Here is a 21,832-nt window from a genome sequence, read left to right on the forward strand (position 1 = left end):
AATTTGAGAAGGTAACATAGACTTAAAATTTAACAGACAAGAGGGTGGTGAAGGCTGAGGTCAGGACCAACGGCAGGTTAGAAGGTATTAATAGAGGGGTTGGAGGGCAGGGGGACATAATATAATATTTTCAATAATAAAGATTTAAATAAATAAAAATCATTTCCAGCTCAAAAAAAAAGAATCTATAAATTCCTTTGAAAAATAGTCTGTAGTGGAGACATATGAGAAATTATTGGAATTAGTTATGGAGCTATTTTAGTAGACAAGACAAAGCTTAGAGTGATATTCTGGAGATAGTGAGAAGTGGTTTCAGTCTTGTTATATTTTACTATAGGGCCGATGCATGAAATTTGTGCAAGAATAGGCCATCACAGTAGGGACTGCCAGGATCCCACAACTGCAGCCCCAGCTTAGTCCTGGAAGGACATCAGATCTAATTAGCATATTACACTTCTATTATTATAGATAAGTAGAAACTAAGAATTTGTTGATGATGGGATATAGAAAAGAAAGTGGAAGATGAAAATGGCTAGTAAAATATAGCCTGAATGACTGGAAGGATTGAATTTCCATTAACCTGAATAAAAAGAAGGTTGAAGGAGGAGTCAATCAATGTTGTACATATTTAATTTGAAATATCTTTTTAGCATCTAATAAAGGCTGTCAAGTAGACAGTTGTGAATGAGCTGGGGAAGCAGTATGGGCTAGACATATGCATTTGCAGTTTTGAGTATTTAATTACTGTTTAAAACCTTGTGATTTGATGACATTCTTAAGCAAATAACTGTGGAAGATAATCAAAGATTGATTTTAAGGTGCTAAGGAGGTAGAAGAACCAGGAATGAAGACCCAAGAGAACATTTATCGTGAAAGCTAAGGAAAACTTTTGGAAAATTGCTTTAATTTTCTAAGTTAAACAGTAAGTAGGGTCACTAGCTGAAGATAAAGAGGGGGTACGATAATTGGAAACCTGAGGAGAAAGTGTTAAATAACCATATAGAAAAGAGGGAGAAGGAATAAAGTAGCAACATGAGTCATAATAGAGGGGTAGAATTTAAGGTTTCAGGGTACTCGCATGTATTACAGTGTCATGCTAGGTTAGCTGCATTTCCAAGTTTCAAATCTGTTATATTCACATGTTATTTTTTATAATACTTGACATATTTTATAGAATTGAATAAACTGACATTTTTACATAAACTGATTTCAAAAGGAAATTTTATATCAGAATCATAAAAAAACAACACTACTTGCCATAAAACATACAGTAATTCATATTAAAATATATTATTAAACATAAACATTAACATTGTGTTAAAGGGCCAACAATTTATTACCAGGGATACCCATCCACGCTTTGGGAAACTGCTAATACTGAACTTCACTTCTTGCTCTCAGGTAGTTTAATAACATAAATCAGAAATTGTTTGCCTAAGTGAGAAGAGAAAAGATTATCTAAACCTATTGGTTTTTATCTGCGTTAGAATCCCTAAGGGCAGGCACTTTGTCTTAATGTCCTGTGAAATATGTAGAATCATTCTGTTTATAGAGTGCACTCTACCTGGTGGTATTTGACCGCTGCATTTGTCTTTAACACGAGCAGAATATTAGATTAGAGAAAATTTGTTTCCTGAGCAAAATTCCTACTTAACAGCATCTAAGCACCCTGCTTAATACTTTTATGTCCGTCTTGGTGTTTCTGAAAAATGGGTGGCTTCCATTTAGACGCAGTGATTAATTTGGAGGAGCAGGCTGAAAAGAATAGTTGCTTTGGTCTCTAAAGATAGTTTGTGTCCTTCAAGCAACAAGGGGAAAACCAGCTTTGTCTTAATTTATCATGTTGCTAAACGTGTGTCAGCACACCAATGACTAAATTCCATTACTGCTAGCTATTCAGAGTGAGCTTCCTTCAATCATGGCCTCGGGTTGTTTATCTGAGGCTAACTACTGGAGCTGGTTGCTGCTGCTGCTCAATTCACCAGGCTGGTTTCCATCACAAGGCCTTTTCACTGGCCAGGCCCTCTGCCTAGGAAGCCCTTCCCCAGGTGCCTTGGTCTCTCGCCTTTTATAAGTGCTTACCACATTTTCCTGATAGTCTGTACATAAGTGAAAACCCTGACTCTCTCCCCGCATCTGTCCTTCCTGAGTTATTTTATATTTTAATAATGCTTATTTGGATCTAAAAATATAAATTTTAATTAATTACTTGTTTCTTCCTCCTCCTACAATATAAACTGTACAAAGAAAAAAAAAATTCTGTTGTTTATTTGTGAAGCCCTGGTGTTTAACACAGAAAAAATGTTCAATAAATGTCTATTGAATGAATGAGTGAAAACTATAGGTGTTACTGTTATCGTCTTCATTTTGTAGGTGGGTATCTAACCTGAGAGAAGATAGAACAGCCAGGGCTGGAACCAGGGGGCCGACTCCAGAGCCTTCGCAGTGAGATGTAGGGAGAATGTGTGCTACTGTACTTCTCTCAGACCTTCAGTGAAGGGCTAGATTTGACCTGACTGATGAAAATAAAAATGTAGGAATGTTTTCGTATTAAGGATAAGTGATTCTTAAGTTATATTATGGGAAATACAAAACAAAAAACTCCACTATACTCTGCTTTTTTTTTTTAAATGAAACAGTTACTGTTATCTCTAAATTTAAAAAAAAAATGTGTTTTCCAATTAAGAAAATTATAAAGAACTCTAATTAGAATGGTGTCAAAAAAGTAATATAATTGAAATATTGTGTATTTCGCATTCACTTATCAGGTTATTAAGATTCAATACTCAATATCATATATAAATTTCTGTCCATCATTTAGAGAAGGCTGGCTAGAATTGTAATTAGAAGAAAAATTAATGATTTTACAAATGTGTTTTAAGACACGTATATGCACATGATCAAAGCTTAATACTCTAAGAATCCATGCTTCTGCTGATTTCTCCAATTATTTGTTTTATGTGTTATTTCTTCCTTTAGATATGGCAAATATATACCATATATATATATATATATATATATATATATATATATATTATATGGTCTTTATTGGTATTTATACTAGAGCTAACACTTGTAATGGATAGATTTAAGAACTCTGAGCCAGATAACATCATTTCCCCTTGCTTAGTTGACTGAGGAATTATGAATCTTCTCTAATTACTATACCATTTGCCACAGATCCTGAAATAACAACAAAGAATTGCCTAAGAGGATAAAAGAAAGAAAACAATCAAATAAGGATTTCCTTCTAAATCCTGGGTCTTCAAAGCTTCCAATAGGGGCATAACCTCACATGAGAATCAAGTAGGAAAATTATTGGCTCCCACAATCCTTAAATGCCTGACATTTAAACCATCAAATAAAACTAAAAAAATACTTTAAAGTATCTCAGAGGTGGAAGTAATTAATTTGGCTGGGAAATTTGAGAATCCTCTAAGAATTCTTCTCTATTATCATTTTAGTAACATAACAAAATAAGGACTTATATACATAAAATGACACCATAATCAATGTAACCTCGTCCTCTCAAAAGGAATAAATATTAGAGTAGACCTGTTAAGAAAAGATCAGCCTTAATCTGGACTTAAAAGTATTTGCACAAAGCTACCAGGCTTCAGAATCTATTTCTCCTGGCATTTATGAAAACACAAAACAATAAATTGTCTCTCAAAAACAGCCACATGCTAATAAGCAAACGCACAGAAATGACAATATCTATAGCAATCTGACAGGTATAAATGACAGAGAAAAACAACAGAAATAATTTAATGTGAGCTTTTTAATGATAAAACACAGACTCCAGATATGCATAATTATGTGTTTTTCCAAATTTTATTATTTGCAGTTTCATTTATTTTTGCTCACACTTTTCTAACAAGAAAAATATAAAACATCTACTACCAATGTCATTTTGTGTGCTTAAAAAAATTTATTTTGTTTATCACTCCCTACTCTAAAAATTGTATTGTAATTTACTTAATGAAATTAAAATTTTTAGATTTAGATCTAAAACCATAGGGGTTTTATTATTTCACTGTACCTTACTATTTTTTTTTTTGTTTTATTTGGTGTGTGTGTGTGTGTGTGTGTGTGTGTGTGTGTGTGTGTAATGTGATAGCCTAACTTCCCCCCTCCCCCCAACCCTCCCAAAAAATAATATCTTGGCTTGGAAGAAGATATTTGTTATTTAAGCTTAATTAGAATTTAACTACAGTGAGGGTATAAGGGAGAAAATAAGGCCTCCAGTAAGATCGTTGTTGCCATAATTCACGAGGAAGATGTTAGTAGGGAATGAGGTCAGATACAAACAAATCCTGCAAATATTTTAAAGACAGATCCAATGAGATTTGCTGATGGGTTACACTGGGAACTAAGGTCAAGAGATGAAGTCTGAGAAAATAGGAGAGGGTAGTGACTGCTCTTTACTGAGATCATGAAGACTGAAATCAGCTAGTTGTTTTCTTGATGAGGAGAGGAGTGGGCGAGGGGTTTTGGGAGTTTTAACATTTTTAAATTGGGGATGCTTATAATTTAACTAATTGGCAACAGAAGTGAGCAATTGGATATGTTTGTAATTCAGAGGAGAGGTGGGTTTAGAGATATGAGGATCTTCAGTGTATAAGTAAAGTTATACAATTGGATAAAGGGACTGGGGGAGGTCCAAGGAGAAATCAGCAAGGAAAAACAAGAAGTGGCCAATAAGGTAGAATTACAAGCAGATGAGTCTGTCGTTATGGAAGCCTTGTGAAGGAAGTGTTCATGGAGAAGGCACTTTTGTGAGGCACAGATTAAGTAATCCAGCAAAGCTTCTCCCATTGAACCTGGCACCTTGTAAACATTATTTGTTCTTATTCAGTTGTTCAGGACTCATGTGTTAGTAGTCCGGGAGAGACTTCTGGCCATCCATTCATTGTGGTAGCTTATAGAGTTGTTTTATGACCAGGGCTATGTAATAATGCACATCAAAGCTATCTGATCTTCCAGTGGAAACAGCACCTGCTGTTCTGGACATGGAAGTTGCAACTTGTAAATAAAATTCTTCTAGCCATTTCTCAGATACATCCTCTCTCCCTGGGTCATACTTGGGTAGATTCCTCTTACATCCTTTTTATATCATCTATGAGAGGCCCAATGCACAAAATCCGTGCAAGGGATTCTGCCCTCGCAGCCCCGCCCTCACAGCCCCGCCCTCACAGCCCCTGCTGCCTCTGCCAGTTCTGGCAACCCTGGTTTCATCTGGAAGGTCATCTGGATAGTTGTTCTGCTATTCGGTCTAATTAGCATATTAGCTCTTTATTATATATAATATTCATATTTTTTACTCATCTCTTCCATGACTCATTGGAAAAGAAAATTGTTGAGTGCTTTAGTTTTTAGGTCACATTCCCTTCTCCAGTGCCACAAAGTAGAGTGTGTGTCTTTATTTTGGGTAAGACAGGAGCTCCAGCGGCGCAATCAGTTAGCGCATGGTACTTATTTTGGGTAAGAGAAACCCAGAACTCAAAGTGAGAAGCTATAGGTTTTAATCTTCTCTGACTTGAGTGACAGGAAGGCAGGGGGAAGCAGGATAATATTTATTGGAAACATAGAATGTGGCAGATGCCAGCCTGTGTGACTTGGCATAGATTGTTTTACTTAAACCTCCTAATATCTATTAACTTTTATATTATTATGCATTTCACTTTGTCAGCGAAGAAATTGAGAAATGATCACACAATAAGTGGAGCTTGGTTTTAAATTCAAGCTGTCTAGCTCTATTATGCTTTCCTGAGTTGATAAATTTTGAGTAGAAAAAAGAAGAAAAGTGTGTTAAATATTCTCTTTACATATAAACATTTATGTGGAGTTTAATACATTGGTATAAATTATAGACTCAGGCAAAATTAAATACATAAACCTTAGGAAAATCACTGCTGAGTTTTTCCACCTGGTAAGATTATATATGAGTTTAGAATTTATTTTTCTTATTCACTATTATGACTTTCAGAGGAGATAAAATGACAGAAATTCTGGGATCATATATGAAATTTTTTATTTTATATTTTGCCATTAGCTAATTTTTAATCTTTATGCTATTAGTCCTGGGCATTCTGTGGTGTTAGTTTCAAGTTTTTATATTACACTGTACTGATTAGGAGCCATACCAATTAGTTGTTAATTGAATTATGATTTCTCTCTGAAGGCAACTGATCGAGAGGGAGACCCAATAACATATGCCATTGAGAAGGGAGATCCTCAGCGAGTTTTCAATCTTTCAGAAACGTAAGTTGAAAATGATTTCTGATTTTTTTTTCTTTTTTAAATGTTAAATAAAGTACTTGTAGTAAGAGAGTGGACTTCTAATTAAAGGCTTTCGGCAGTTTGTAGTTTATTTTAGATGTTTTCTATGAATATTAATAAGCTGGGGATGGGGTGGCTATTCTGGATCCAGAAATTTTACCCAGAGATTATTTATTTTAAACGTTTTCACTAGGTAAAATCCACTGAGGTGGGAACATTTTATTTGCAGAAATAACCTGGCATCAGTTAGGTCCCTTTAACATTGTCAGCTGCTCATAATAACAAGGGCATTTCTATAAAGAGCAAATTGTTCATTCAAAGGGAATTTTGTAAAACAAAGTACTTTCAATTCAAACAAATTTAAGGTACCAGCAAAGTCCATCATTCAACTTGTGAATAATGTAGACATATTCTAAAAATGTTAACGCAAAAAATATTGCATATCTATGATAAGTTCCTTTGGAGTTTATTCTACTAGTGTCATTCAACTCACCTCTCTGAACATATCAAAGATAAAGTTAACCACAACCACTGAGAAAACTGGTAGCAGGCATTAAGAAAGGATTGAGGTTTGTGGAGAGATCATTAGCTTTCTTCTGAAATAGCGAAGAAGCTGTTCTATTGTCACAAGTGGCTGGTTGTTCAAGAGCTGTGCTTACTGCCTGTCTGGTGTTTTCTGTGAAGTCCTGAGTGGTTTCACTCCCTGAAAGAATGGAAACCTAAACTTATCCCATGATTATAAAAGGACATTTTGACAAATGAGCCACACATTGCTTCAGTCTCAGAAACATTGGTACATGATGTCAAACCAAGGAAATCATATGTGGTCACCTAGTCTTGTGAGGAATAGTTGGAATTTCACATTGAATAAGATGTTATAACCATGAATCAATATGCCTAGAAACTGGATTTTCCAGACTTCAGATCTTACAGATGAAAAAACTTCCACATAAAAATGGAAAGACATAACTGTTTTGAATTTTGCCCTATCAGTACATACAAATCATAAATGAGCTATAACCAAAAATCGTCATTAAGTAAAGAAAAAAAAAGTCGATAGAGGCACTTTAAAAGTAATCAAGCCTATGTGGTACTGATTTAAGAATAGATGTAGAAATTATTAAGGATAAAGCTTAAGGGCCCAGAAATAACTCCTAACATTTATGGCCAATTGATTTCCAGAAACAAAGGGCCCTGGCAATCCAATCAGGAAAGAATGATCTTTTCAACTAATGAAGCTGGCACAGCATGCCAAAGAATTAAGTTGAATCTGTATCTCAGGCTATTCACAAAAATTAACCCAAAGAGGATAGACCTAAGTATAAGAGATAAAATTGTATAACACTTAGAAGAAAATACAAAAATCTATGAGGTTTGGACTAGGCAATGCTTTCTTAGCTATGCCACAAAAGCATAAGTGCTTAATGAGAAGACTGATAAGTCAGATTTCATCAAAATTTGAAAAGAAAAAAAGAGTGCTTCAAAGTATACCATCAAGAAAGTGAAAACAGCCCACAGACTGAGAGAAATTATTTTCAAATAATGTCTATGATAGGGACATATATCAAGAATATATTAAAAAACTATTAAAACTAAAAAATAAACAGAATTAATCCAAATAAAAACAGATAAGAACTTGAATAAACACTTCTTCAAAGAATATATATTAGTGACCAATAAACAAATGAAATTTGCTTCTAATCACTAGTCATTAGGGAAATGTAAATTAAAATAATGAGATACCACTTCACACCCACTTAGAATGGCTATAATGAAAAGGAAAGGAAAGAAGAGTAAGGGTGAGGATGTGGAGCTGTCAGCATCTTCATATGTTTCTGGAGGAATGTAAAATGTGCACTCTGCAAAACAACTTGTCAGGTCTCTAAAGGATAAACAGAGTTACCATATAACCCAGCAATTTCACTCATATCAACTTAAGAGAAATAAAGACATGCACTCACACAAAAAGTTGCACAATGTTCATAACAGAATTAGAATCATTTACAATAGCAAAATATGCACTGTCTACAGATGAATGGATTCACAAAATGTATATCCACACAATGTAATATTATTTGTTAATAAAGGAGAACGAAGCCTTGAAACATGCTGCAGCATGGATGAAACTTAAGAACATCATGCTAAGTGAAAGAAGTCATTCACAGGACCACATGTGATATGATCTCATTAGTGTGAAATGCCAGAAGAGGCAAACCTATAGAGACAGAAAGTAGACAAGTATTATTGAAGGTGGGGGGCAGGGAAGAGGGGAGTGACTGCTAAGGGATACAGTGATGAAGATGTTCTAAAATCGATTTTGGTGATGGCTTAGCAACTCTGCAAATATACTAAAACTTATTGAATCATATGCTCTAACTGGGTGAATTCTATGATATGTGAATTTTGCATTAATAAAACTATTTAAAAGAGAGAGAACCCTGAATATTTCACCTGCCCTAGTAATTAGGAAGCCCAGGTCTGTCTTTCTTACACTCTCTCTCTTAAAAATTTATATTCCTGGGTTTTTCCTCTGATCCTGAAGGATTTTACAGCTACTGGTTGTGAACGCTGATGAGCCATCCATTTTACAAAAGAAATTCTCCACTTGTTCTGGTACCCTAGCAACCATTTCTCTGCTACCTCTCATCTCCGCTTTTGAAACCAAAGACACCTAGGTGGGGTCACAGAAGTTCTTTAAGCTGAGAAAGATGTCAATACAGCATCCTCTTTGACTAAACTCACCACAATTTAATACTACAGCTCTTAGGTCAAATTCAAACAGCCATCTCCTTAAATACAATCTGATTCTAGGACAGTGTTAGGGAATAGAGAATCCCCCCTTTCCCTTCTTAGTTAGTTCTTCTGGCTGGTCTAAGAACTAAATTGCCCTGAGACAAGTAAAAAGGAGTATATTACCAAATTTAAATTTAATTATGGAAGTACAGATAGAGATTCCATAAGAATATAGGGTCTGGTGACCAATTAGGCAGTTGAGGTTTGTATGCCATCTTAAGCAATGGGGAAGAGGATGGGGATAGTTGCTTGGGACTTCAAGTGGTGGAAGGTAATTCGCATGGAAATGGGAAAGCATATGTTTAGTAAACAAATATCAGCTGTAACCTAATAATAGGCACAAGGAGAACTTTGAGCAAATGGACCTTGCTCGGTTCCTGTGTCTCTCCCACACTAATTCATATTAAACTATAGTTACCTGTGATGGTATCTCCTTTCCTGGAGCAGGTCCTCTATCTAAATTCTTTTAGGAAGTTAGAGGGAATGTCAAAGTTTCTTCCTAAGTCATGTGTTTCTAAAAAATATAACCAGCTTAAAATAATCAATACCAACAAGGCATATTTTGGGGCAACAAACTTTGCTCTCCTTCAACAGTGAGTATAGGGCAGAACCCTGTGATGATTGCATACTTTTTTTTTTTTTTGCCTTTGTTCATGCTTTTGATCTCATATTTAGACATCTATTGTCAAATCCAGAATCATTAAGATTCTCCCCTACGTTTTTGTCTGAGTGTTTTATGATTTGAGTACTTATATTTAGATTACTGTTTCATTTTTATTTAATTTTCACATATGGTGTAAAATAGTGCAATTTTATAGTTTCACAATTTCCCATCGCCTCAGCACCATTTTCCCTATTGAATGATCTTGGCATCTTTGTTGAAAACCAATTGATCACAGATGTACAGGTTTATTTCTGGACAATTTTGTTCCATTCTCCAGGATTCATGAGCAGTTTTGAATGCCCTAATTTCCCAGAAACTCTTTGCCCAGTCCCACCCCCCTGGCTTTTGGAGCTCTTTCTATGACTCAGCTGTATCTTTTGCCTCAAGTGGTATCAGATTATACTTTCCTTATATAATGTTTTCAAAAATACCCATACTTTTCTGCCTTGAAGGAGTTCTGAGTTAGAGAAAACAAAGAAAGCCTGTATTACATCTTAGGACAGCTTCTAGATTAGTTGGATAGACAAACACAATTCTTTAAGAACAAGGATAGCTCTGCTCCCTCCAGAAACAGTGGGAATGGTGACTGCCATCCTCAAGTCTTCTCCAGGGCAGGGCATGGAGACAAGGACAAGTGTAAATGTTACAAAGCCTGCCCACCATTTTTAAGTTGCCTTTTTCTTGACTCTGCCTCTATTTGGTTACTGCCAACCTTTGACTGTTCTCCAGAATTCTATCAAAGTTGGTTCTGACCCTTTCTCCTTCAGTTTTTCAATGTTTTTGTGGAGAGATCATCTAAGACTTAGAGCTTCCTGCTGAACCATTTTCACTGACATCCCTCTTTTGCAATACATTTTCAATCCTGTAAACTTCAAGTAGCACTATTATTGATGTTTCAATCAGAAGTGATTCTTACATATATTTAATATGTATACATACAAGATTTACTGAATCTATAAATGTAGCCCAATGTATGCTGTTCTATAACTTCAATCCAACTGTTAGAAAGACTCCATAGACCATACTGGTTGCCACTGTGGTCCCTCCTGTGTCAAAGAGGCCCCATGTCCCAATTATGCCCCAATTAATTAATTATCTGCCTAGATTTAGTGGGAAATACTCAGGTGAGTAGGGGTCATCAATAATGGCCTATTCCCTGGTACTTCAATGTCTAGACAGATGAGCCAAACCGGAACAAATGAACACACAAGACAGAATTAGTATGCAATCACACAGGGTTTATTTACCTATTCCTAGTGAGTCCTATGCGATGCACACTGAAGGAAGGACGATGAAAACAGAGATAAGCAGGTGGCTACAGTTGGTTCAGACTCACACAGCAGAGCAATCAGGGGCTTGTCTCTCTGAGCGACATGGAATCCTCCTCTTATCAGTCCAGAGAAATGGACTGAAGAAGGTCCCGTGCTTATATAGGCAGTAGTAAACAACTTGTGTCTTATCATTGTGGGCCAGAGGTGTACCGTATGCTTGGAGCAGGGCATTTACACTTTAATGTATAACATGGCTCTAAATGGAAATATATAAATTATATAAATATAGTGGTTTTTCTAATTCATTGTATAAGAAAGAATATAGAGTCTTGATCTTTAAACTGAGGGGGGGGGGCAACAATATCTTAGTTTTCTTTATTATACTGTGGCTAGGTTTTCAGATTTCCTATTAAGTTACTTGCAAATAAGTCTCAGAAGTAATAAATGTCATACTTTTCTCTGAATGTCATTTTAGAATGAGATTATCTGAACCATGTGTGGTGTGGAAAGTTGATCCAAATCTAAGTGTTATGAACTACTCTAGTAATTGGGTTACAATTATTTTGATAAAAGCATTTTAAAAATGTACAAGAGGTAGAGGCAGTGTTTTCATAACCATGCCATATGTTCATAGCATTTATTAAGTCTATATCAACAACAAGAGTAACAGACTCTGATTTTGATTCATTGGTGTTGACTTTCTATACCCCAGGACCATATGTGGTGTTAATTGCTTAAATTCCACTATCACAGTAAAAGGAGCTGTGTTAAAATTATGTCATTTGGTTTGGTATTGTAATTTTTCATTCTTGCTAAGAAATTCAACAACCTTAAAAGACTTATGATGTTCCCCATGAAGCTTAGAATCATACATCTTATATACTTAAGATGAGTTTGATGAAGGAGAAAAGCATAGCAAAAGTAGTTCAGGATAGCAGGAAGACTCCCCTGGGGTAAAATGCCTTTCTGCCTTATTTGTTTGTTTGTTTTCTCTCTCACTAGTACTGGGATTCTAACCTTAGGGAAAGCATTGGACAGGGAAAGCACGGATCGCTACATTCTCATCGTCACTGCACATGATGGCAGGCCAGATGGGGTGAGTACTCTCCCTGGGAAAGGGTTTTAAAAATAGTATTAAAGAAACTGAGAGAACTTTGTAGTTTTACATTCTAAAAAAAAAAAATTGTATCACTCTCGCAAATTCATGAATAAGTCTCTCTCTCTCTCTTTTTTTTTTTTTAATCTGGAGCAACTATTAAAATTATTCAAAGTGCTCTTTTCTCCAGTAGGTTCCTTTATTAATAAATGAACCTATACTCTTATAAACACTTTTGACCTGACAGAATAGATACTTGTGTTTGACATTTTTACTCAATTTATGGGGAACATGAAATCTAACTTAGTCTAGAAAGTATTCAGTTGTATCCATCAACAACAGCCCAGCACTCTGGGAATTTTACTATATTGGAACCTCTTTCCTTTAATGTCACTTTGTGAGGTGGAGAAGTGTTAAAAGGGAATTTGTGGATACATGCCTTGAAGCACTTAGGAAAACAAATTGATTCCACGGTGGATTTGTAAGCAGCACTCAGAATCTGTACTAATCCTTGATGATTGCAGTGGTTTAAAGGGACCCTAAAATCTAGAGACAATAAATTTTGTTTTCTCTGTGCTCTAAAATTAGTTTTAAGAGTAAATAGTTTAGTCATTTTGAATTGTTTTAAGACAATTCAGCTGTATTCTCTAAACAGTGCCAGGCACAACCACCGCTATTCTGATTTTTAAGCATGGTAACATTTCAGTTTTTGGCACCAAATCACTTAGACTATTTTTTCACCATTTCTATGCCACAGTTTTTTATCTTTGGGGATTGTTTTTGCGGGTGAGGAAGGTGGTTTTGTGTGTGTGTGTTTCAGAGAGGAAGGGAGAGGGAGAGAAAGATAGATGAGAGACAATCATTGATGAGAGACATCAATGATGAGAGACAATCATTGATTGGCTACCTCCTGCATGCCTCACACTGGGGATTGAGCTCATAATCCAGACAAGTGCCCTGACCTGGAATCAAACTGTGACCTCCTGGTTCATAGGTCGATGCTCAACTCCTGAGCTACACCAGCCAGCTGTGTGTGTTTGTTTTTATCAACTGTATCTAGACCCACTCAGCACTGTCCTCTGTCCTCTAGAAATAATTTCAAATTCAGTATAGGTATATAGGCAAGAATTACCCAATTCAAATAGTAACACATCTACCATTTTCTTGAAATGATTTATTTGATAAATATGATAAATTGTTTGGGACCATATAATGATCTTCTCACACTTACTTGAGGCTGATTGCTGAGAAAATTTCACCATGATAAAAACATATCAAATTTATACCTGGAATGTGTTATCACCTTAGTTAAAAATCAGAAAAATAGAGGTAATTAATTAAATTTGGTAATTATAATTTGCCAATTATGAGCTAGTTGTCATTTTTCAAACATTAGATAAACAGCTAATATCTAACATAAAATTTACAGACACACTATGTTAATCAAGGGTATTGCATAAATATAAGTACTTCTTAGATTTCATTTTTCCTCACCTCTAATATCTAAGTATCTTCCACTATTGACTCCACTATTTACTAAAACTGTTCTGTAAATTTTATGTTCCATATTTGCTGTTTACCTAATGAGAAACTTGAGAAGAAAATAATTGAAGAACTTGATTTGTGATGAAAGTTTAATGGGTAACTTGGCTAGGAAATAAATGAGGGAACAATTCTAAAGAGGAGCAGGAATTATTTATTCAGCATAGAATAAGGGCTATAATTAGAGTGAAGTAAAATTAATGAGGAGCATACAGGTCAGCCATTAGGATAGAAAAAAAGATTGTAATACAAGCTTTGAGATATTAGCTGGGGCCTTTTAAGCCTGATCTTAAAAGTAAATTTTATTTGACAAAAGAACAGCTTAGGTATATTAGAATATCAGGCATTTTTATTTGACAAAAGAACAGCTTAGGTATATTAGAATATCAAGCATAGTCTCAATGTGCTGATTTTGGTTTTGTCCACATTAAAAACTAAAAATAAGTTCAGGGTTAAAATTAGTAGTTTGGTTCCTTCTAGAACATCCCCCTCCTCTTCCTCCCCCCAGTAATTTGTGTATTTCAATTCCTTTTGGCTAAGTTACTTAGCATTTCCAGTTCCTAATTTTTATATTCTTATAATCATTGTCTCATTCACTTTTAAAATTTTGATTCTTTTTATTGGGTTTATTATTTTCAAAAGTTTACCATGAGATAGTATCAGTAGAGAAAGAAATATTTGATTTTAAACAAAAAGTTCGGTAAATTTTATTCATATAATTTTATGCATGGACTTGTGGACACAGAGAGTAGATTCCTAAAAAAAAAAAAAAGTGATTACAGAATGATAATATTCTCATATTGTCATAACATTTTTTTCTTATTTAAACATTTAAACATATCCTTTGCAAAATTATAGTGAAATTAACCCATTAACCTTAAAAATCCTGGATCTCAAGAAAGATGTTTAATGAGCATAGACACCGTATGGATGGACTTTTCTTAAATCAAAATGATTACCAGCACTATGTGTGAAACAAATTGTGAAGATATAATTTTAAAATGTTATCATGAGAAACCCCATCCCTTACCACCCCCAGAAGAGTTTAAGAAAGAAGAGAACTAATATGCAGTTGGTCATTGCTAATTTTTTGTAGACAACATTGAAGAAATTTTATATGGCATTCTTACATTTTTTCCCTTTTTCCTAAATTTAGTTTGTCAATAATAGTTTTAAAAATCTATTCATATAAATTAAATATCTCATGTAATACATACTTGTTAATATTGACTTCTCATGTAATACATACCTGTTAATATTTAGATTTCTTTAGTTTTATGATTACAAAAAATAAAATTTTATAGATTTTAATATTTACATTTATTTGAAATTACTTGCAAATTTATGAAGTTGAAAATTTCTTAACAAGGCTGCTATTATTCTTTACTCCAATATTTTCACATTTTAGCTGAAATAGACTGATTGAATTTTGTGTGTTATAAGCAAATTTTTAAGCAGTTATATTTTACCAAATTTATTTGTTATAATATATATGATAGCTCCCAAATGCATTTTGAAGGAATACACATTTCACTTCCTTTTTTTTTTTTTGAGTGTGGCTCTTCCACAAAATACCATTGCCTAGGCAAGTGTATTTTGAAGAAGGGACATTATAAAAAGTTTAAGATTAAAATTGTGGCTTTCAAAAGAAATCTCAATCATTATACTGTTGATATTTGGCTCTGTTGACTAATGAGTTTGCCGACCACTGCACTAGGAAGAAAAGAAAAAATCTCTACCCTTTTAAGGTCCTTGGCTGGGTCTTAAAATTAAACTGACAAAGATTAACAGGAGAAAGCATACACGTGCACTTACTATGTTTTATATGATGCGGTAGCCCCCATAAGGAAATGAAGACCTAAAAAATGGTGAAACTCACCTGCTTTTATAAAAGAAGCACTTGTGCAAAAGTGACTAATTTGTGTATGGAGGCTAAAGGATGATTAAGATTATCCTAGCATGGTCTGCTAGTGTAGAATTCTCTTGGTCTCAACTTCTCACTCTTGGTAAGAATGTTTGTTTCTGATATGGGGAGGGCCTCTTTCACATAGGCGTTTCATATCCTACTTTTAAGGGGGGGGGGGGGGGGAGAAGGTCACCATGTTTCTTCTGTATTTGCTGCTTTCCAAGTGCCTTCAATTCAAAATAGTCAATATGACCAGGTGTCATATTTTGGGGTGATATACTCTGCTAATGCTGCCAGAGCAACCTCTGGCAGCATTAGCATTTAAAAATGTGGCCATAAAAAACAGGAAATCCAAACCACAGTAGCTTAAGCAAAACAGGTTTATTGGTCTCAAATAAAAAAAAAAAAGCTACACATGGGCAGGAATGGGGTTGTACAAGGCCTCAAGACCATCAGGAATGCCTGCTCCCTATTTCCTGCTCTGCCATTTATCGTGTTTACTTTATTATTCATTCTTATTACCTAACTAGTGGCCCAGTGCACAAAATTCATGCACGGGGGTGGGGGTCTCCCTCAGCCTGGCCTGCACCCTTTCCAGTCTTGGATCCCTTGGGTGATACCTTTGTGGGATCTAGCCTAAACAGACAATCATGTATCTCTCTCGCAATCTGGAACCACTGGCTCCTAACCATTCACCTGCCTGCCTGCCTAGTTGACATATAGTGTGATTTTATAATTCACTAGTTCTTTTGTTTGTGTGTTTGTTTTTTTGTTTGTTTTTTTCTGGAGAGGGGGAAAAAATCTACAGAAATGTTACATTTCAGAAAAAAAGGAGTGCATGTTCAAACAAAAGCTTGCCACCCATACAATCTGATCAAGAGGAGGGTAAAACCACTTTCTCAAAGTTAGCCTTTAGTAAATACTTGACATTTTCAAGATGCTTTCCCTTTAATTTCATCATTTGCATTTTCTGTTTTTGAGCCTCCTCCTCTTTTTTTTTTTTTTTTAACTGAGAAATAGGAATAGGAATGAGATGCTTTTCAGAGAGACAAATGCCACAGTTAACAAGTAACTGACAATAAAATAAAAATAACTCCTCTCACATTTAATCTTTTTCTTTTCTCTTTAAGACCTCAACTGCCACAGTAAATATAGTGGTGTCAGATGTCAATGACAATGACCCCGTGTTTGATCCCTATCTGCCTAGAAATCTAACTGTGGTGGAAGAAGAAGCCAATGCCTTTGTGGGTCAAGTAAGGGTAAGTGGAATATGTCTTAGGTGATGGGGTACCAGAATTATGTGAAAGCTGTCGGTGAGAGTACTTGGGTAAAATGCAAGATGGTGATGAAGTGCATGCATTCTCAATCACTGTGCCATATATCTTTCAAGGTTTTTTAAAAAAAAATCATATTTCCATTTGAATTTAACTTTTAAGATTTAGTTAATTTATATTTTATCGCCATAGTATAATTTAACAGTGATTCATTTAAGCGTATTCTTTTTAATTTAATTTATTTTATTTTCTGTAATTATAATAAAGTATTTTACAATAAATATGTATCTAGCTATATTATAAAGTATAAATTTGGAAATACACTTCTCAGAATACAAATGCTTAGATGTAAATTATTTTGGTGTCTGAACATGTTTTTAGCTACTAATCTCTTTACCTTAAGTATTAACATACAACTGTTGTCCAGCATACTCAACACTCATTTCTAGACATGTTCTCCTAATTTCTAACTGGACATACTAGCCAATTTCTGTAGCTGTTTTTGTGAAAAATCGAGTTAAAAAAATCAGAGAGTATTTCTCAGTTAGGCCATGATTGGTTTTGAACATAATTCATGGTTTAGAAGCCACCAATGAGGGCCAGTTTTGAGGAAGTGTACATATTTTGAGGCATCGAGCTCAGCGGAGGCATTTATATGGTCTCCGGGCAAGGAAGATAACCCCTTCTGGAAGGAGCAAATCACTCAGGCATCCTGAGTGTATGTTTCAGGATTTCACCTCTTTCCAGGTAAGGCCTTGGGTTTTGAATAAGAGGTTTGCTGGTGCTTGGAAGTAAGACTTCTTTACAATTTAGCTACCCTTACCATTAGGCAAAGTGTCTGGTTTTCATTCCAATATTCTCTCTGGCTTAAAAAAAAAAAAAAAAAAAAAAAAAAGAGGATTTCTTTAAATGCTGTATTAGAGAACTTCTGACTTTCATGCCATGTCCTGACATTTTGAAAGGTTAGGCTGAGCCCCTCCGTTTTTCTCTCAAAGCATACGGATGATATAAAAGCTACCACCTCCACAGTCAGTACTGCTCTCATCTTCACTGTCTCTCTCAAATCCTGGAGACACTGCACCGGGCGCACATCTCCTTATGCCTTTATGCCATCCACTTCTTGACAGGAAAGAGTCTTAGTACCTGAGCTGTTCCATCATGTCAGCAGGTCTTGATGCCATGGGAACAGCAAGCCACTTAACTCCAGAACGCTATGCAATACCTCTGGTGCCACACATTTTACTGTGGATTCTACAAGAAGAAACCTAGATGCAAAGATTCTGGTCTAAATAAATGAGAAATTCAAGTTAAGACTAATAGGGAAGTAAAGAAGCCATGACAGCCAGGAAAGGATTACTATTAACCATCTATCATAGGAAGGCTGGAGACTAATTTCAACGGCAATGGGAAATGGCATTAAACACCTTTTCTAGAAGTATTGATCTCAAGAATTGATAGGTCTTGCAAATCCTTACACTAGATCCTGAGAGTTTTTGGTCACCCGTGCTGGGGAAGAGGGTATATTTTCAGCACCCCTGCTTCCCATGTTAACAAGAAATCAGTTCTCTGTGATTCTGATATAAAGGCATCAGTCAGACCACAAATGCTAGCAGATGGAAGTTAACTAGTGTTAACTTGAGGGACAGGCATGGGGCCCTGACAGCTTCTTTACACCAAGCAAACAAGGTGATGAGAGGGGCATGCGCAGAAGACACATAGGAAGGAGGCAATAGTGAAGTGCACCTGTGAAAGATGAATACTGTTGAAAAGAATTTGGGAGGGATTGGAAACTGTCTAGAGAAAGGTAATTGTATTAATAAAAGCGTAGACAAATGAGAGTATGTGACATGTCCTAATTACAGTCAATAAGATGTGCCACATCCAAACATTTCTGTCCACCCTGTTGTAGAAGGTGATGGGGACCCCTGGCAATTCTGAGGTGTGACAGCATGAGATTTTAATTATGAAAACACTAGAGGCCAGTGCATGAAATTAGTGCACAGGTAGGGTCCCTAGGCCTGGTCAGCGATCAGCGCTGATCTGTGGGCACCAGCCTTGGCCAGCCTGGTGCCGCCTTCTTGCCGGCCTGCTGCTGGTCATCTCCCTGTGCAGAGAGACTGGCAGGGCGATCATCCCTCCCTTCTCTCCCTCCCCCCCCCCCCCACTCCACCTAGCTGGCACCCACCTTCGCTGGCCTGGGGTCTGTGAGCTGAAAATTTATCTGTGGGCTGAAAATTTATTTAGTTATGTCTACCAACTATTCAGAAAAATAAACAGGTATTGAAATCATTTAGGAAAACTATCTTTCCAATCTTAATTTACTGAGTATTGGGGAGATAACCCTTATAGAATATACAACTAATAACACATAAGTAGAAATTAACATAATGATTGATTTTTAGTTTATTTTAACTTATCTTTTCCTAGTGATTATTTGTCTTTGAAAGAATTTTTTTTATATTCTTGTTTTTAAACTAGATGGGAAATGGTCTGTATATTGAAAATTGAAATATAGCCCTCAGCACTCGTAATTTGATAAAGTAATATTTGTCCTGGTCTTTATGCAATACATTTTCTTTAACAAAGTAAAATGAGTTTGAAAGTTCAAGGGAAGAAAAACCATCCAGAGCAGGTGCATGCAACAGATTTCACACAGTTCTGGTCTAGAGATATTGTAATGTTCATAAAATTTTCATGCATCATAATGGTTTCCTGTTGCTGCCTACTGATAATTATATAATATATTAATTTCACTAAAAGACTGCTTGTAAAATTTAATTTGGTCACCAAAATTATTAGGACATATTTAAAACCAAGATATGTATGGTTAGTTAATTTATTGAATTTAAGTCATCAACTTCAGAGTTTTGTTCAAACAATGTTTTGGTATGCATAATCCAATATTTGGATTAAAATGTAAAATGAACATTTTATTAAGGTAGTTGTGTGGTATCAAAGTATATTAAATAGGAAGAACTTGTGAGGCAGTATTTATAGATTATACAGAGCAAAATATTTTATTGAGCATAGTAAAAAGTAAACTACTGGGCACTAATTTTTTAACATAGAACTTACTGTACACAAGTATAGTATACCACACTTAGATTTGAGAATTATATCCATATTTTCAATGCACTTGAGATAACAGTATTGTTGGGAGAAAAAATGTATTCAGAAAAAAACTTATCAAATGCAGTAAAAATAGTTTTTTTTTTTCTATATCAAGTGGCAAATATGTCACATTAATTATTTACTAAAAGGAAGGAGAAACACCACAAAGGACTAAGGTGGCTATGTCAGGGTTGACAGAAAAATCTGTGACTTCCAGAACCATGACAAATGAGTGAGATTATAGATTGAAAAAAATAGATACCAGGCAGATGCGATACAAGACAGAATTGAGCTAAAGAGGCCATTTGAGAACCAGTCGATAATCTGACAGTAATGGAATTTATGTCTACAGGAGTTCTGCAAACTTGACTTAAAAACGGTGAGTTTAGATGGGAAAATAGGAAGTTCTGATGAAATAGCCATTGATATAAAGACTTTACTTGTCAGAGTAATGCTTTCTTTGGAACCCTTTACAGTAGGGGTGTTGAACTCAATCAGAGAAGGGGCCAAAATCTAAAATCCAGCCTAAATCGCGGGCCGAATGGTTTACTGAACAGTCATAAACTGTCATTGTGATGGAAACGCAGCAGAGTGCAGTGATGACAGCGCGGTGCGGGCCACATTGCAAGGCCTGGAGGGACGGATTTGGCCCGCGGGCCTTGTGTTTGACACATGTGCTTTACAGTATTTCACAGGAAACTATAAAGGGTCTATATGCATGTTCTGACTCTAAACTGCATGCCAATAGTTCATCATTAAAGTGAGTTTCAGATATTAAACCTCATACCAACTCCTAGAAAAGTCTAGGTTGATCCAAGTCACTGGTTGTGCAGAAAATGAGAGAGGAGAGGCTATTTTTAAGTGTGTGTACTTGTATTGATTTACTTCTTATAATTAAACTAGAGCCCTAGTGCACAAAATTCATGCACTCAGGAGGTTCCCTCAGCCAGGCCTGCATCCTCTTGCAGTCCTGGAGCCCTCGGAGTTGTCTGACTGCAGTGATCCTGGCTTCTGGCTGAGTGACGCTCCACCTGTGGGAGCTCACTGATCACCAGAGGACAACACCTGCATTGAGCAGGATTGGGCCCAAACCAGTTTTCTTTGGCTCTCCAACATCCCTTGAGGGGTCCTGGATTGCAAGAGGGCACAGGCCAGGCCAAAAGACCCCACAGGTGCAAAATCCAGGCCGGGGAGTGACTTCGGAGGTTGGCCAGCCAGGGAGGGATTGGGGGAGGGCTCCAGGGCATGTCTGGCCTATCTCGCTCAGTCCAAATTGGCCCCACCTCAGCAGCAAGCTAACATACCAGAGTGCCCTCTACTGGTAAGTGCATGTCATAGCAAGTGGTTGAGCAGCCTTAGCATATCATTAACAAATTATGCTTTGATTAGTTGAACAGATGGCTAGACCCTTAGCATATTAGGTGTTTATTATATAGGATAAGATAAATAGTTGAAAATTCAGCTGGGTCCATTGTTGGGATTATGTATGTCATTTTAAACATGTTTAGTAAATTGCTTGAATGTGTTTCCCAGATTCTATATATTCCTAATACTGAAGGACCTGCTGGGAATAAATCATTCTACTGTGTAACAGCCAGGCAGATGATTTTGAATCCTGGTTGTTCAGAAGTGGGGAATCATGATGCTTAGTTCAATAGAATGTGTCATTTCCCTGTATTTCTCAACTAATGTCTGATAGATTTAATCTTGACTCTGAGTTGGGAAATGTAGAGAAGTTAAAGCAACATCTGTCTCAGCAAACTGGTGAGAGATGCTGGGTCCCAAAGAGAATTTCTTTGTACATGTGGCACAGAATTTATCGTCAGCAATGAGATGGTGTTCTTACTTTGGCATGCTTGCCACAGCAGGTGCTTGAGCGCATGACTTTGTGTT

The 21,832-nt window shown here is 35.9% G+C and overlaps 1 protein-coding gene across 2 annotated transcripts in view; it reads left to right on the top strand.

The window, feature by feature from the left end:
- The window catches only part of PCDH15 (protocadherin related 15), a 613,865-nt gene that overhangs the window by 410,237 nt on the left and 181,796 nt on the right, over positions 1 to 21,832 (top strand). For both annotated transcript variants that reach the window (XM_045581870.1, XM_045581869.1), the window contains exons 16-18: positions 6,185 to 6,264; positions 12,013 to 12,106; positions 16,685 to 16,813. In XM_045581870.1, the coding sequence (XP_045437826.1) occupies positions 6,185 to 6,264; positions 12,013 to 12,106; positions 16,685 to 16,813 (303 nt within the window). The remainder of the gene's footprint in view (positions 1 to 6,184; positions 6,265 to 12,012; positions 12,107 to 16,684; positions 16,814 to 21,832) is intronic.

Source organism: Pipistrellus kuhlii, unplaced genomic scaffold (assembly GCF_014108245.1).
Source record: "Pipistrellus kuhlii isolate mPipKuh1 unplaced genomic scaffold, mPipKuh1.p scaffold_m20_p_15, whole genome shotgun sequence".
NCBI classification, from domain to species: Eukaryota; Metazoa; Chordata; class Mammalia; order Chiroptera; family Vespertilionidae; genus Pipistrellus; species Pipistrellus kuhlii.